General features: G+C 38.7%; 1 protein-coding gene across 1 annotated transcript in view; it reads right to left on the reverse strand.

Annotated features, from left to right (window-relative positions):
- Positions 1-18212, reverse strand: part of PCCA (propionyl-CoA carboxylase subunit alpha) — a 377769-nt gene that overhangs the window by 201749 nt on the left and 157808 nt on the right. The window contains exon 12 of the mRNA XM_055426614.1: positions 14657-14807. Coding sequence (XP_055282589.1) covers positions 14657-14807 — 151 coding nt within the window. The remainder of the gene's footprint in view (positions 1-14656; positions 14808-18212) is intronic.

An 18212-nucleotide genomic window follows, 5' to 3' on the forward strand; every position in this document is an offset into this window, starting at 1 on the left:
CAGAATTTATTAATTCTCAAAGGCAAATTATTGACTGGCATGTATTTATCAGGTCAATGCCACCTTGCAGGTTCTCCTGCTGTTGTTGTTAGTTGCTAAATCGTGTCTGACTCTTTGCAACTCGATGGACTGTAGCCTCAAGACTCCTCTGTCCATGGAATTTTCAGGCAAGAATACTGGAGTGGGTTGTTTTCTTCTCCAGGGGATCTTCCTGACTCAGGGATCGAATTTGCACCTCCTGCACTGGCAGGTGGATTCTTTACCACTGAGCCACCTAGGAAGTCTCGCAGGTTCTATCAAGAGCTTATACATCAGCACTGGCAAAGCCAATTATGAACCTCGTTATGAATCTTTTATTCAAACAGGTACAAATGACAATCATCAAATGCCATGTTAAGATACATAATCACACTCAAAATCTATGAGTATGTACAGTTAGTTATATATGCCTACTTTAGATGGTCACGGCCAGCCAGTTTTTTATAGATCTATTTGCAAATTTACTTGTCTTTTCAGTCACCATCAGACTGTCACTACTGTCAGTATTTGAGTCTAGATTTCTTGCCACTCCCTCTAATTTTTTGCTTCAAATGCATTTCAAAAAAAATAATAATAATAACTGAGCTTACAAATGCAGTGGCAAAGTAAACCACGTTTCACTTCACATGAGTACTTGACGTATCAAATTTCAACAGTAATAAACTTAGAAAAGCTAAATTTTTCTAGAATTGTGTTGTCATTATCTTCTTTTGTAAAAGTTATGATCATAAATTCTGCCACTGCCACTGTGACCTTTAGCTTTATTCCTCCTCAAATACCAACTGCGTGCATGCACACTGAGTTACTTCAGTCGTGTACGACTCTTTGCGACCCTACAGACCATGGCCCACCAGGCTCCTCTGTCCATGGGATTCTCCTGGCAAGAATATTAGAATGGGTTGCCATGCCCTCCTCCAGGGAATCGTCCTGACCCAGGGATCGAACCAGCATCTCTCAAGTCGCTTGCATTGGCAGGCAGGCTCTTTACCACTAGCACCACCTGGGAAGTCCTAAATACCAATTAGGAAGTCCCCAAAACTAGTGAAGGAAAGACAGATATTTCCAGAGTCCTAAAGTATCCACCGATAAAATACCTTCATCAATGACAAGAGGAGAAACGCTAACACTACAGTGGGGAAATCCCAGACATGCCACCTTAACCACGCCAACATCACCAGTAATGGGATAAACAGACACTGCGTGTCTCCTATAATGGTCCTCTCAAAAGAATAGCACTTCTGTAATATTCTTGCTGAATATGCACTGTCTGGATATACTCAAGAGAAAAAAGAGAGACAAAATGAGGGACACTCTATAAGACAAATGGCCTGTGCTCATTTAAAAAAATGTCAAGGTCACAGGTGACAAAAAAAATAAAATAAAAAAGACTAAGGAACTGCTCCAGATAAAGACTGAAGAGTCATGGCAAGCAGATATAATATAGGATCCTGAACCAATATTAAAATGTTGTATTTTTACTATAAAAGACATTAGTGGACAACCAGTGAAATGTGAACATGGTCTGTGGACTGGGAGAGAGCAATGGGTCAATGTTAATACTCAGATGTTGATAATGGTCCTGTGGCAATGGAAAAGAGCTTTCTCGTTTTCAGGGGATACACGTTTAGAGGTAAAGGAGCACCAGGCCTACAACTTACTCTGAAATGTTTCAGGTAAAGAGGACAGAAAGAAATTAAGATATGGGTATAAGATAAAAATAAAGCAAATATAAATGTTAGTAAAGGGTGTTCAGATATTTTTAGTAATGTTTAGAAATTTTATGGACATAAGAAATAATTGTAAATAAAACTTAATAAAAGTTAAAGCAACGTCACCAAAGTTTTTGTTTTTATATTATGAAACATTATTAAGGTAAAGATATCTGACTTGATTGACATTATCGTCTCTTCAATCAGAACCCTTCCACTGCGCTAAATAACCAAAAGCAGACAATTTGCTCAATGTGTTTTCTCTGACTTAAACTTTTAAATATACTTTATTATGTTGATTATCTAATAATTCTAAAGATTTTAAGAATGGGTAACTACATAACAGGCAAGCATTCCTCAAGGGGAACAAGATTCAGGCAAATTTTAATTACACACTAAAGTTAACTTCAAATGAATAGTAACACTGAGGCATATTTAAAAGTTTAAATGTGTGTTTCATTTAGATGTTTGTAACAAAACCCACCCTACTAAAGAATTAAATAATTACTCAAGTTTACAGACGCTTGTTCCTTGGAAGAAAAGCTATGACTAACCTAGACAGTGTATTAAAAAGCAGAGACATCATTTTGCTGACAAAGGTCCACATAGCCAGAGCTGTGGTTTTTCCAGTAGTTGTGTACAGATATGAGAGCTGGACCATAAAGAAGGCTGAGCTCCGAAGAACTGATGCTTTCAAACTGAGAGTCCCTTGGACTGCAAGGAGATCAAACCAGTCAATCCTAATGGAAATCAACCCTGAATGTTTATTGGAAGGACTCATGCTCGAGTTGAACCTCCACTACTTTGGCCACCTGCTGTGAAGAGCTGACTCACTGGAAAGGGCCCTGATGCTGGGGAAAATTGAGGGCAGGAGGAGAAGTGGAGGACAGAAGATGAGATGGTTGGATGGCATCACCAACTCAATGGACATGAGTTTGAGAAAATTCAGCAAGACAGTGAAGGACAGGGAAGCCTGGCGTGCTGCAGTCCATGAGGTCGCAGAGTTGGACACAACTTAGTAACTGAACAACAACCACAAGTTTAAAAGAGGAGAAAGTCCTAAAGAGTGAGGAGAGGCATCAGATCAGTGAACTATGTGTTAACTTGGCCATTATACAGAAAGAGGGTGATGGAAAGTGTTCACAGTTCCTTAGACAGAGGGTAGTCTTTTTCTTAGGTGGTAAGCGGAGGCCCAGCTGCTTAGTCAAGGCAGAAGCTGCCCCTAAAAGCAGAAGACCCATGGACACATCATAACTGACATCTGCACGGCACTGAAAATTATCAAACCCCTCCACGCTCATGAACTTGCTCTGTTTCACTGTCACTTTACAGACAAGACACATGAGATACTCACAAGAAGTATGTGGTAAGAGAATGTTCTAACACCCAAATAACATTATGTTAAATTAACATAACTTAAAGTCACTTCTTTATTAAATACAAGTCTAATTGACAGATAATACAAAGACCCAGTTTGTGAAAGCCATCTTTTGAAAGAAGAACTTGTTCGATTCAACTGAGCAAAGCAGTATAGTTATGATTACCTGCTGAAATATGAGGAAATTGTCCTGTTACATAAAATTGGGTTTCACAATGGTATTTGGCATAATAGGTCTCTATCTTTTTTCGTTTGTTGTTATTCTGGCCTGAAAGGACAACTGATGTCATTATTTTTGGTTTTGCTTTTTCAGGTCAGAGAAAATGGAATCTAACATATACCTATTAAAATACTGAAACTCTACCTCCTGGGAATACAGGATTTCAAAATAAAGATCTAAAGTTATTAAATTTTGATCCACAGGCCTCAAAGGAAAAAAAAGGATGTTGGGAAATAAGCCCCAACACACCATTCCTAAAAATGCACCTTGAAAATAATGGCTACATTCAAGGGTGGTGCTGAAAACTGAACAAATTCTATTATAGAACTTTCCTGTTGACCCCCAAACAGTCAGATGAAGAAAGGATAAGAGAACTATGAGGGGTTGAACTATACTCCCCTCACTTCCGCCCAATTCATATATTTAAGTCCTAACCCCAAGCACTCAAATGATTGTGTTTGGAGACGGGGTCTTTAAAGAGGCAATTAAGTAAAATGAGGTCACTGAGGAGGGCTCTAATATAATATGACTGGTGTCCTTGCAAGAAGAAATGAGTACACGGATGACACACAGCAAGAAAGGAAGACCACAAGAGGACACAAGATGGCGGACTCTAATCTGCAGGCCACAAGCCACAGACGAAGCCACTCTGCCACACCTTGATTTTACACTCCTGTCTCCACAAGTGTAAGAATATGTTGCACAAGCCACCCAGTCTGTGACAAGCTGTTGTGGTAACCCTAGGAAACAAATACAGGAACAAGTTTGGAAAGTTCTAGATAAGAATCTAGAACTCGAAGACACCAACATAGTTTATAAAATGCTTCAAAACAAAAACTAGTGAAAAATGTCTGACAAATTTAACTATTCATGTCTGTTTAACAAAAACTTCTTTCCTTCAATTTTCCAGTAAGACTCAAAGAAAGACATTAAGTGACAGTATAACATACCCTACTTTATATTCTCAGTTTCCTAGGAGAGTAACTTCAAATATTCCAGAATATTCCAGTTCTGGCTAGCTCCAGCCAATCTGAGAATCCTGGCCTCTGTGACTTAAATGCAATCAAAATGTCAATTTCTATCCAGATCTAAAATATTTCTTCTGGCAAGAAGGGAATTTTACAAATTAATTACAAATACATTTCCCTGTAATGTCTCCTATTTCCACCAATTATTCTTTCAGTCAAACACCTTAACTCCATAAAAGGCTAAACTCTTTAGGTACTTTTTTTTTAATTTAAAATTGCTCTGAAATAAGAGAAAGATGTTTGTTCAGTTACAGTCAATTCTCAGAAATCAGATGTAGGCTGCAATAATTCTTAATTTTTTAATGTGTGAAACCGTGAAGGATAAGAATCAAGATGCTAAAACGGTTTTCCTAAAATGCTCCTGGAAAACAAGGTTCCACACGATACAAATATCTCTGATGGGATCTCTGATGGGATGTGGGGGTATCTGGCCTCCAGAGACTTTCAACAGAGCTATTATTACACTTTTTCTTTCACAGTAAAAGTAGATTCCTCCTTCACTGCTGCAATCAGTATAAGCCACTGACTGAAGTCTAATAAAGGGGATACAATTTAGATCTCTGTTCTCCAAGATGTGGAAGAGCCAGCTGACCATGTTTCGGCATTAAATTTAACATGTTACTCCTTTCTATTTGAGAGTTTCCTAGCCACTCCAGTACTCTTGCCTAGAAAATCCCATGGATGGAGGAGCCTGGTAGGCTGCAGTCCGTGGGGTCACTAAGGGTGGGACACGACTGAGCGACTTCACTTTCACTTTCACACACTGGAGAAGGAAATGGCAACCCACTTCAGTGTTCTTGCCTGGAGAATCCCAGGGACGGGAGAGCCTGGCGGGCTTCCGTCTATGGGGTCACACAGAGTTGGACACAACTGAAGTGACTTAGCAGCAGCAGCCTTTTTTTTTTTTTGCTTTTGCTTTTTTGCCTTTGTAGACAATATTAAGACTGCTTTTCAAAAAAAAAAATCTAAAAGTTACTTGGATTTGGAAATTAACAATTATATACACACATATACACATAATTTGGAAAGGAATAGTCAGGATCCAAAATACTAATTTTAACACAAAGATCTAAGCAGAAATAGCTTATCAATGTAACCCTTTAGTGAGTTTCATGTTCAGAAGAAAGATTTCCATCTCCGTTTTTCTGTTAACCCTTACAATGAAACGGAGACTTCTTCCAAAGCAGTTTAGTATTTCAACTATGTTTGTTCATTTGCAACAATAATTTTTCAATCAACTGATAAAAGTATAAGAGGAAGCTATTATTAATTAATTTGTGGCCCAGTTTGCCACCTGAAAAAAAAATACTGACATGCTTTTTTAATTATGACAACAGTAATAGTGAACATATTAACCAATGTTTAAACAACATAGCATGCAGAATATTACTGGTAAGATTCCTACAGTTAGGAAGAAGAGTGAGTGCTTACTATAAAGCAGACACTATTTTGAGCAGTTAAATATTCATTCATTAATGCTCACAATCCTATAAAGCAAGTGCTACATTACTGTCACTTCACAGATGAGGGAAATGAAGCATAGTGAAGTTAAGGAACTTGCTCACAGACACACAGCTAGGAAGGAGCAGGGCTAGGATTTACTGGGGCTGAGTGAAAACGGTGGATGCTCATAATTTACAGAAACAATGATTAAATGAGCTCCCACTGGTCAGTTATGACTGTTCTGAACCATTTCAGAGTCTAGAACCTCACCAAGTTTCTCCCTGGTAAAGTGTGTGTCCAATTTCAGAGGGTCCACAGACTCCCCTCCAGCTCATTAAAGAGCCCAGATAACCCAGCTTAGATGTTTCTGGTTTGGGAATAGGGAAATAGCAACACAGTTCACTCCCCTCCAGGGTCTCTGTATCTCCCTCGACTTAGTGAGTCACAGGGGATATGTGAAGCACTGGTATCTGGGGGCAGTGACAGCTGACAACAGGTAACAGGCTCTTCTCTCTCAAGGGCTAGAATGAACTGAGAGACCAGCTTCAGATAACTCCAGGGAAGAATGTGAAAGGCACAGGTCATGGAGACGGCTTGGACCCTGCAGAGACTCATGGACCCTGGAGAGAAAGTCAGCCAAAGCTTCAGAAGAGTCCCTGTTCTCTTTGCCAATGAATTCAAGTGGTCCATGTATGTTAGTTGGATTCTGATCTCTGGATCCTTGAGACAAGGAGAACGGTGGGGACACAGGCTCTTTTTGTCCTCGGGAGTAGATACAATCCTATCACCAAATACCTGAATATCACAACAAACAGGATTTGGTACTGACCACTCAGAAAAACCAGAGCTAAACCACACAGGAGAAGATGTACCCACCAAGAAAGGATAGGAATTCAGAAAAATGATCATGTAGGCCAAGTGAATCTAAGCAAACTCCAGGAGACAGTGGAGGACCGAGAAGCCTGCTGTGCTGCAACCCATGGGGTCGCAGAGGGTCAAATACAACTTGGCGACTGAACAACAATGCTAAGTGAAATAGAGCAGCTAAGGGATAGGAAAAAAAAAAAAAAAAAGCAACTCTATCCAAAAAACCAGTAAAGGCACCGAGAAACTCCAAGAGTAGCAATACAAGCACACACACACACCACTCCACCCACGATTAGACTTTCTGGGATAAAATAACATAAGGATCTTTATGGGGTGATGCATAGGTCCTACAGTTGGATCCTGCTCTTTGTAGCACAACTTTGTAAACGTTCAACCACTCGCTGACTTGCCTTAGTCCGTCTGCACTGCTGTAACAGTAACACAGACTGAGTGGCGTATAAACAACAGAAGCGTATTTCTCACAGGTCGAGGGGCTGGGAGGGAAGCTGAAGATCAACTGACGGCTGATTCGGTGTCTGGTGAAGCCCACGTCTCGGTCCACAGACGGCCACCTTCTCACTGAGTCCCTACACAGGAGGGGAAGGTTCTCTCTGGGGCACAAACCCCACCCATCCGGGCACCCCCTCATAATCTAATCACTTCCCAGAGGCCTCACCTCCCAAATCCATCACACTGGGGGGTAATGTTTCAACATATGAATTTTGGAGAGACACAAACATTCAGTCTACTGTATTTGTATACTTAAAATGGGCTAATGTTATGATATGCAAAGTATACCACAATAGAGACTATTAATTTCTTTTTCAATGGTTAACATAGGGAGTTCCCTGGTAGTCTAATGGTTAGGATTTGGTGCTTTCACTGCTATGGCTGGGGTTCAATCCCTGGTCAGGGAACTGAGATTCCACAAGCTGTGAGGCATGGGACAAAATTAATTTTAAAAAAAAAAATACAGAGTCATTTTCACTCATGCAAATTCTCATATAATTTAGCTCCTATGCACCAGTCCTCAGGAAGCTACTTAAAGATACTCTGCAGGGAAAAAAAGGAAAAAACCAACAGTGCTTAAGACAAAAGTCAAGAAGAAAAGAAGTTTTTATAAAGAGGGGTAGAAGAAATTCTCAGGACAGGCAGGGAATACAGCGGGTGAAAGGAAACCAGAGCCTGCTACACAAAGGCAAAAGCAACAACAAAAAAAAGAACTCAATGGGTTTGAATATAATGAACACAGATCGAGTATGTGGCTAAATCAGCGATAGGCACATAGAAACCTAAGCCAGCAGACAGACAAACCAGAAGACAGTTTTTAGCTACAGAGAAAGCAAAACGGTGCAGGAGAGTGAAAGTAATCTTAAGAGACAACATGACTGCTATGAACAGCACTCACACTGTGATCATAATAAAATCCCCGATACTGGGCTAACCCAAACCATGACACAGTGACAGCAGAATGGTGAATCACAGGCTCCCTTGTGAGATGGAGGCGATGATTAATTATTCCTAATCAACGGCAGAGAAGCTGGAGCCTTCCTCCAGCCTTTTCCTCCCTCAGCAGCCATGGCTGTTCCTCACCCAGAGCAGCAGGTCCCCACACACATCGCTCCAAAGAGGCTCCCCTCTTCCACGGGGTTTCTCATTTCTCCTTTATTTCTTTTTCCTTCCTTTCTTTTTTTTGCAGGGGCCGGGCAGGCAAGTGGTGGTGGTGGTGGGTGGGTAGTGGTAATTACTCAAGGGTTGATATTGGGTCAAAAAGCCAGTAACGTGTTAATCCAGCTATTTCAAGCCCCATAATCTTTCACCTTTATGAGAAGAAAACTCTTCCACTGTAAGGATAACCTTGTGTGTATGTGTGTTAGTCGTTTAGTCACGTCCAACTCTTTGCGATCCCATGAACTGCACAGCTTACCAGGCTCCTCTGTCCATGAGATTCTCCAGGCAAGAATACTAGAGTGGGTTGCCATTCCCTTCTCCAGGGTATCTTCCTGACTCAGGGATCAAACCTGAGTCTCCTGCACTACAGGTGGATTCTTTACCACCTGAGCTACCAGAGAACATTATCACCCATCTAAGAAGTCAGAATATAGTACCATGGATACCTCTCAAAATAAATTCTCAATTAAAAAAAAGATACAAGAACCACCGAACCACAAGTGAATCAAAATCCAGACTGATTAATCATAAGGCTATGGTAAGATGCTGATCGAGACCATGAAAGCAGTTAAAACACAAAGGTATGATGAAAACACCTGAAGATTCAGAACTATAGAAAAGAAAGTATAGTACTGTTACAATAATGAAAAACCAACAATGAAAAGAGCAAAAATGAAGGGTTAGGGAAGAAATCAGGATTAAACATAAGTATGCCAATTTCTACTCATTTTTTATAAAAAAAGAAACAATATACTTTCAAATTGGAATATGAAGAAATGTGATGACGAAAATATAAACAGTTCCAATAATCATTTGTCGTATTAAGAACATCTTTAAGGAATTAATATTTCAGTGGAAAATAAGAAACAATTATCTAATAGTTCAGCAATTTCATCATTTCAATTTCTTTTCCTTCTGTTAAATACAAATAAAATGAGCTAATTTAAAAAACAATATGGAAAAATAAGAGTAATGAGAATGAAGAGTCCTACTGGATACTGTATTATAATAAAAAGATATAACATCTAAAACAGTGTAGTACCAGCACATAAATAACAGAAAGGCTAAAAAAAAGAAAACAGTAAAGTTAAAATCTGCACATATATAAGAATTCAGTACATAAAGAAGAAGACTCTCAATTAACACTGAAAAGAATAATTATTCAGTAGTAGCTGTGACAAACAGGTAGACATTTGTAGAAAAAAAAAAAATCCCCGGTGAAGACCAAGGAAAATGACGTAAGTACTAAAAGAAAACATGGAAGAAAAATTGAGTAGGAAAAGTCTAAGTATGTGATAACATCAGAAATAAGAGATTTAGCAATTCAACTGCAAAATTTTAAAACAAAAAGTTTCTCCATAGAAAGAAAAACTACATCAAAGTAAAAAAGACAGGTATCAGGTGAGAAAAAAGTAGCTAGGAATCATATCTGTATATTTTATATCTGCATTCATTTGTTTATGTTGCCAGGAAACAAACAGTTTTCTGGACTAGAGAAGGAGGCAACTGTTAACTCACAGAGCATCTTCACACCATTTCTCACATGGTCTGATGTCCCAGTGTGGGCAGAGGTGGATATACCTATCATTGGAGGGCAACCCCACAACAATTCATCTAAGAACTGACATAAGCGATGCTTCCATGTCTGCCCTTTATCAGCTCTGGAGAGAGAGCAAAATTGACTATGGAAAATAAGCAAATCTTTCCAGAGAGAGAAAGGGAAAGGCCTGGAATGTCAACAAATGGCTCTGGGGAAAGATAAAGACTTTCTCTCTAGCAAGTTCCATCTTTAGAGTTGTTATCATTTAATCAGGTGCCAGAGGTCTTTGCTTAGAAAGCCATCACTCTGTAATAATGTGAAAATATTCATGGAGCATTGCTTCCTGATGATATTACAAATGGCTAATTTCCTAAAAAAATATAAAACATCTACAACTCAATAAGAAAACCCAAAGGGCAAAAGAAATGTAAATAACTCTATGAAAATAAATTCATCCTCACTCAGAAGAAAAACAAAATGAAAATGTGGTACCATTTTTCACTATCATACAGAGTCAAAGGCAAAGATCCTTTTAGCCAGGCAAGTTCTCCTATAAAAGGCACCTAGATACTATTTCACTGAATTATACAAGAACCTATCACTTTCCAGGCAATTCTACTTTCACATGTGCAAAATCATAATACAAAAGGTATTTCATAATTGCACTATGATGGCAAAATACTGGAAAAATTAAAAATAGAAAACTGGTGAAATGCATATTCATACAAATGAATATTCAAATAATAATGAAGAAGATAACACTTTAAGTATGAAACACTACAAAAGACAATTTTTAAGTAAAACAAAGGTTGCCTCTATAAGAAAAATACGCAGTTGTGATAAAAATGTGGTATGGAAAGTTATTTTTCCAATGTTTACTCTTTGGGATATACTAGGTTTTCTTTTAACCAGTGATTACTACTTCTTAGTATTTCAATTCAATAAAGTTAGAAAATTATTCAAGCAAAATTACATATTTATTTCATTAAAATAAGATCTTAATAAAGCTGCATTTTTGGTAAAGTATTCATCCATTTCTCTGTCCATCTTTCAGATGCAGAGAAGGAAACATATAAGCATGGGTGTATACATACACACACTTCTACTAGAACAAGAGATGGGGACTAATCCAAGCAAAGGGAGTGAAACTTGATAAAGACACACAGAGGACAAACAGAATCCAGGATAAAGAAAGGAGAGATTAAGGCTACAGAGCAAAGGGACTTGTAAAAGCATGTGAATTATATCTTTAAGAAAAAGAAAACAACCACCTCAGATATGCAGATGATACCACTCTAATGGCAGAAATTAAAGAGGAACTAAGAGTCTCCTGAAGAGGGTGAGAGAGGAGAGTGCAAAAGTTGGCTTAAAGCTCAACATTCAAAAAACAGATCATGGCATCTGGCCCCGTCACTTCCTGGCAAACAGATGGGGAAACAATGGAAACTGTGACAGATTTTATTTTCTTGGGGTCCAAAATCACTGAGAACAGTGACTGCAGCCATGAAATTAAGACACTTGCTCCTTGGAAGAAAAGCTATGACCAACCTAGACACCGTATTAAAAAGCAGAGACATTACTTTGCCGACAAAGGTCCATCTAGTCAAAGCTATGGTTTTTACAGTAGTCATGTATGGACGTGAGAGTTGGACCACAAACAAGGTTGAGTACCAAAGAACTGATGCTCTCTCTAACTGTGGTCCTGGAGAAGACTGTTCAGAGTCCCATGGACTGCAAGGAGATCCAACCAGTCAATCCTAAAGGAAATCAGTCCTGAATATTCATTGGAAGGACTGATGCTGAAGCTGAAGCTCTAATACTTTGGCCACCTGATGCGAAGGGCTGACTCACTGGAAAAGACCCTGATTCTGGGAAGGACTGAGGGCAAGAGGAGAGGCGGGCAACAGAGGATGAGCTGTTGGAGGGCATCACTGACTGAATGGACATGAGTTTGGGCAAACTCGGGGAGACAGTGAAGGTCAGAGAAGACTGGCGTGGTGTAGTTCATGGGATTAGAGACAGACAGGACTTCGCCACTGAACAACACCAACATAAAAGCATCTGAATTTTATCTTTAAGAAAAAGAAAACAGTGATTTTAAAAACAAACATATGAGTATGGCAAAGATAATCCTGATACATTAATTCTCAGCAAAGAGAGATGAAAACCAGCAGTGATGCACCAAACCCAGTGACTTTCTCAGTGTTTCTCTTTAAGGAGAAATGGTATTTATTTCAAATGTCACTCTTAAGCAAATCTAGCAAAATGAAGATGTTACTCACACTGTGTTACCAGGAAAAAAATGTACAAGTTCTAAAGCTGGAAAAAGTGACAATTCAATCAGGAAATTTCAAGGAAAAAAAAGAAAAGAAAATTATAGCTCTCCAGCCTCAAACTGAAATACTAATTAGAGATAACATATATCTTAGAAGATAAAGAATTTGGTGAATGTGCCTTAAGTATTATAATTTAAGGTTAGTAAAGAAATCTGAAACAGAAAATCTACCATTAAAAGGACATCTGAATTGTTTAAACAATATCAGAAAGACATCTTTGAAATATCTAAGCATGGCTTTCGGAATACTATAAAACACAAGATCCTTTTTTTCATGCGCCCATTCAGTCACAGCCTCCACCACCAAATATCCCTCCACCACACAGATGTTTCTTAAAAAAAATAAATAATAATTTGTTTGGTAACTGACAAGACTACTGTCCCTGGAAGCAAATGCAAGAGAGAAATGAGATATTATTAAACATTAAACAGGAGACACAAATTAATAACTGTGCTATTATATAGCACAGATTCAGGCACTATCAGATATTTTTCCTGAAATTTATTTATGTATAATCTTTTTTTGAGGGTCTGTTCCATTCCGTTGCTCAGTCATGTCCGACTCTATGCGACCCCGTGGACCCTACCAGGCTTCTCCATCCATGGGATTTTCCAGGCAAGAATACTGGAGTGGGTTACCGTTTCCTTCTCCAGGGGATCTTCCCGACCCAGGGATTGAACCTGGGTCTCCCGCATTGGAGGCAGACGCTTTAACCTCTGAGCCTGAACATAATTTCCTGGCAAGCCACTCATGATACAAATTGTAAACACAGGTACCTAAATGATTTGGACTGACAACACAGAATCATTTGATAACAAAAGTCAACTTTTGGAAGTCTTACACCAAAAATGACCATGGGACAAACTTGAAAAACATGTGGTGACGTACATGAGCCAGAAACAAACAAAAAGTAAAGGATTCTTAAAAAAAAAAAAAAAATTGACCACAATAACAAAGTGCCCCCCAAAAAAACACTGATTATTAATTCTGCAAAATCTGCTAACTATCCCAACTAAAGTCTAGTATTTATTGAGTCTTGAATACAATAAATATACATTGTAGTCACTTCAAATTGCCTTAAGGATCATATTACAAAGCTATTACTCTCATCACGACATAATCAAGTCTCCATTTTAATCAAAAACATGATTTCCCAGTTAATTATATAATTAGACATACTTCATTATAAAGATATATATTTAATCAAAATCAAATTAATCTCTAAAAGGCAAAATTCTGTCAAATCTGAAGATATCCGCAAGAATAGGATAGAGGCTAAAAAGTGATGTCAAACAGAGGAATTGTAAGTTTTGAGCAAAAACTACTAAGGTTAATACTGTACAAATTATAAATATGAATTACCCGTGGTCTCAAAATGCATCTAGATACACAAATTCTGCCACAGTATATGAAAATCTGTCCCATAGTATAATCTCATAAGCATAATACTGAGAAAAGAAGCCATGTACAAAAAAATTTATATACAATACAATCCCATGGATTGAAAGTTTAAAAAAGAAACAGGCAAAATTATTTCTATTGTCAAGGCATGCATAAATGAAAGGAAGAACTATCCAGAAATGTAAGGAAGGAGATGTTGTTTAGAATTCAGTCAGAATGATAAACAGGAAGATGGAGGAGGAGGACTCTCTAAGAACAGGAAGAAGCTGAGGGGCAGGGGTAACAAGCACTGGCATTTTGGTACCTCTCCATCCAGTTGATGCTCACATAAACTTTTGCTTTTAATAATTTTTTTTAACTACACATCTGTATTCTACATATTTTTTCTGTATTTGTGTGTCAGTTTACAATTTAAACCAAAGAAAAGGGGGAAGAAGAAATAAAGCCATCAGTGAGTTACAGTATACCAGGGGCTTCCCAAAACCTTGCTTGGAATTGACCAAGTATGTCCCTGAAGTTAACAGTTACAGGCGGCCACTTAATTTCTCAGTCTCACAAGTGTGGCAGAGGTGTCCATTCCTCTAGAAGCCAGATTGGATGGTTCAGTTCTGAGAGTCATTCCTGAAAGCTCACTCTCAACACCTTTCCTTTCCATGTCTCTTCAAAAGACCTGTAGGCACTTAATCCCTTTCTATGCGTCATATCTTGATTAGTTTACGTTTTCAGCATATGAACCCTAACTAATGCACTTCATCAAGAAAGGTTCAAGGAAAAAAAAAAAAGAACTGGAATTTCCAATATAACCTACTAGCAGTAACGAAGCACAGGGGCTAGTCACTGACCATCAAATTAAACTGACACTCATCTGTCATTTCCAACAGGTTTCTTAGCACCAACATAAAAACTAAATCTTTATTTCCCACATTAAGGAGTTGATTTTTAACTTTTATAAAACCAAAAGGGGTGGTGAGGAAGGAAAAGTTTAAGAGGCATGGAGAGGAATGAAGAACAGAGTTTTTGTTACCTGGAGTCTCGTGTTCATTTCCAAGAAATAAAAATTCTTTTTTGAGTCCACAAGGAATTCTACAGTTCCAGCAGAAGAATAATTCACTGCTTTAGCAAGGGCTACGGCTTGTTCTCCCATTGCTATTCGCGTCTCAGAATCTAGAAAAATGCTGCAAATATACACAGAGTGACCACCTACATTTTGAACAAAAATTAAGCAATCTTTTGTGTGCATTAATTTTCTTTAAGTTTAGTCAGATATGATCATCTATGTCGACTTAAGATTTCAAACTATATGCTTTATATATGCTTAGAATACATGCTTACTGTTAATTAAGCATAACAGGTTGAAATAAATCAACTTCAAATTTTTATATAAAAACTAACATCTGAACCAGTCAATCCTAAAGGAAATCAGTCCTGAATATTCACTGGAAAGACTGATGCTGAAGCGGAAACTCCAATACTTTGGCCACCTAATGTAAAGAACTGACTCACTGGAAAAGACCCTGATGCTGGGCAAGATTGAAGGCGGGAGGAGAAGGGGACGACAGACGATGAGATGGTGGATGGCATCACCTACTCAATGGACAGGAGTTTGAGCAAACGCCAGGAGGTGGTGATGGACAGGGTAGCCTGGCATGCTGCAGTCCATGGGGTCGCAGAGTCGGACATGACTGAGAGACTGAATTGAACATCTGAACTTTCCATATTATACTGCAACTTTAATCAATCTATAAAATATACAACTGCTTTAGCAAAACCAGTTGTTTACAACTAGTAAAATTTTACACATATATTCAGAATCTCTCCAAGTAAGATTGGAAGATGTGCTTCATGGAGAAAAGATGTGTTAGGGAAGATTGCTTCAAGCAAGTATTACAGTGCTACTCACCAAGATGGCAAGTTCAACATTAATGAATCAACAATATGCATAAAATAAGGTGTCTTTCAACAGAAACACATACAAAACAAGATTATGTATTAATCAGTTGATGGAAATGTTCTGACTGGAGGGTCACAGAAACTTAACTCTGTATTTCCTGTAAGAGTAACACTTCGGTATTGTGACTTTATAAAACATAACTACCACAAATAATAAGAATCAACAGTACATGTAACAAATCCTCACAACTTCTGCTTCACAATAAAGAAGCACCTTCCAACAGACAAATAAAGGGTTTCAATGAAACCTGAAAAGAATATTATCAGACCATTTCCACATTTTCATATATTTTGTTTCTACGAAAGAAAGGCTATGAGAAACAAAACATTAACTGTTTTTCTATTTGTGGATTAAAATTAGTCTCAAATGTATAAGATTTAGATGACATCTTATGAACATTTTACTATGGAAGAACATAATGAACTTGGGCTTCCCTGGTGGCTCAACTGGTAAAGAATTCAGCAGCAATGCAGGAGACCTGAGTTCCATCCCTGGGCTGGGAAGATTCCCTGGAGGAGGACATGGCAACCCACTGCAGTATTCTTGTCTGCAGAATCCCCATGGACAGAGGATACACTACGGTCCATGGGGTCGCAAAGAGTCGGGAGATGACCGAGTGACTAAGCACATAATGAACTTGCATGTATCTGTGTGCCATATGTAACAGTTATCACTTTACAACCACTCCTGTCCTGTCAAATGGCGTGCCTACTTTTCTACCAGCCCCATCCCTTTTTTTATTTTAAAGCAAAAACCAAATTAGGTTATCACTTCTTCCATAAAAACTTCCCTATCTAGTTCTATAAGTACTTTCGTAACAATCACACTTTAAACATTAACAAGAACTCTTTAATAGCTTTAACATTTATCAGTTCAGTTCAGTTGCTCAGTCGTGTCCGACTCTTTGCGACCCCATGAATCACAGCACGCCAGGCCTCCCTGTCCATCACCAACTCCCGGAGTTCACTCAAACTCATGTCCATCGAGTCGGTGATGCCATCCAGCCATCTCATTCTCTGTCGTCCCCGTCTCCTCCTGCCCCCAATCCCTCCCAGCATCAGAGTTTTTTCCAGTGAGTCAACTTGTCGCATGAGGTGGCCAAAGTACTGGAGTTTCAGCTTTAGCATCAGTCCTTCCAATGAACACCCAGGATTGATCTCCTGTAGAATGGACTGGTTGGATCTCCTTGCAGTCCAAGGGACTCTCAAGAGTCTTCTCCAAGACCACAGTTCAAAAGCATCAATTTCTCAGCGATCAGCTTTCTTCACAGTCCAACTCTCACATCCATACATGACCGCTGGAAAAACTATAGCCTTGACTAGACAGACCTTGGTTGGCAATGTAATGTCTCTGCTTTTTAATATGCTATCTAGGTTGGTCATAACTTTCCTTCCAAAGAGTAAGTGTCTTTTAATTTCATGGCTGCAATCAGCATCTGAAGTGATTTTGGAGCCCAAAAAAATAAAGTCTGACACTGTTTCCACTGTTTTCCCATCTATTTCCCATGAAGTGATGGGACCAGATGCCATGATCTTTGTTTTCTGAATGTTGAGCTTCAAGCCAACTTTTTCACTCTCCTCTTTCACTTTCATCAAGAGGCTTTTGAGTTTCTCTTCACTTTCTGCTATAAGGGTGGTCTCATCTGCATATCTGAGGTTATTGATATTTCTCCCGGCAATCTTGATTCCAGCTTGTGCTTCTTCCAGCCCAGCGTTCCTCATGATGTACTCTGCATATAAGTTAAATAAGCAGGGTGACAATATACAACCTTGACGTACTCCTTTTCCTATTTGGAACCAGTCTGTTGTTTCATGTCCAGTTCTAACTGTTGCTTCCTGACCTGAATACAGGTTTCTCAAGAGGCAGGTCAGGTGGTCTGGTGTTCCCATCTCTTTCAGAATGTTCCACAGTTTGTTGTGATCCACACAGTCAAAGGCTTTGGCATAGTCAATGAAGCAGAAATAGATGTTTTTCTGGAACTCTCTTGCTTTTTCCATGATCCAGCAGATGTTGGCAATTTGATCTCTGGTGCCTCTGCCTTTTCTAAAACCAGCTTGAACATCTGGAAGTTCACAGTTCACGTACTGCTGAAGTCTGGCTTGGAGAATTTTGAGCATGACTTTACTAGCATGTGAGATGAGTGCAACTGTGCGGTAGTTTGAGCATTCTTTGGCATTGCCTTTCTTTGGGATTGGAATGAAAACTGACCTTTTCTAGTCCTGTGGCCACTGCTGAGTTTTCCAAATTTGCTGGCATATTGAGTGCAGCACTTCCACAGCATCATCTTTCAGGATTTGAAATAGCTCAACTGGAATTCCATCACCTCCACTAGTATTCAAATTTCCTAGATTATCTCATAAATTTTTTATAGTTAATCTCTTTGAATCAGGATCCAAATAAGTTCAAGCCACTGCATTTTACATCTTTGTGATTCTTTTAATTTGTAATGTCCTCTTCAATTTCTTTAAGCCAAAAATCTGATCATGTTCCTGTCTTGTTCAGGCATAGATGACATTTCAACAATAACTGGATGACAGAATTAACACAACCAAAAAAAAAAAAGGAAAGTGCAACTAAAGATTAGTATCATAACATTTGGATACTCGCAAGCACAGCTGAGTAAAACTAC

The sequence above is a fragment of the Moschus berezovskii genome, chromosome 13 (genome assembly GCF_049115385.1).
Source record: "Moschus berezovskii isolate FMDL1 chromosome 13, NW_MosBer_1.0, whole genome shotgun sequence".
Lineage (NCBI taxonomy): Eukaryota > Metazoa > Chordata > Mammalia > Artiodactyla > Moschidae > Moschus > Moschus berezovskii.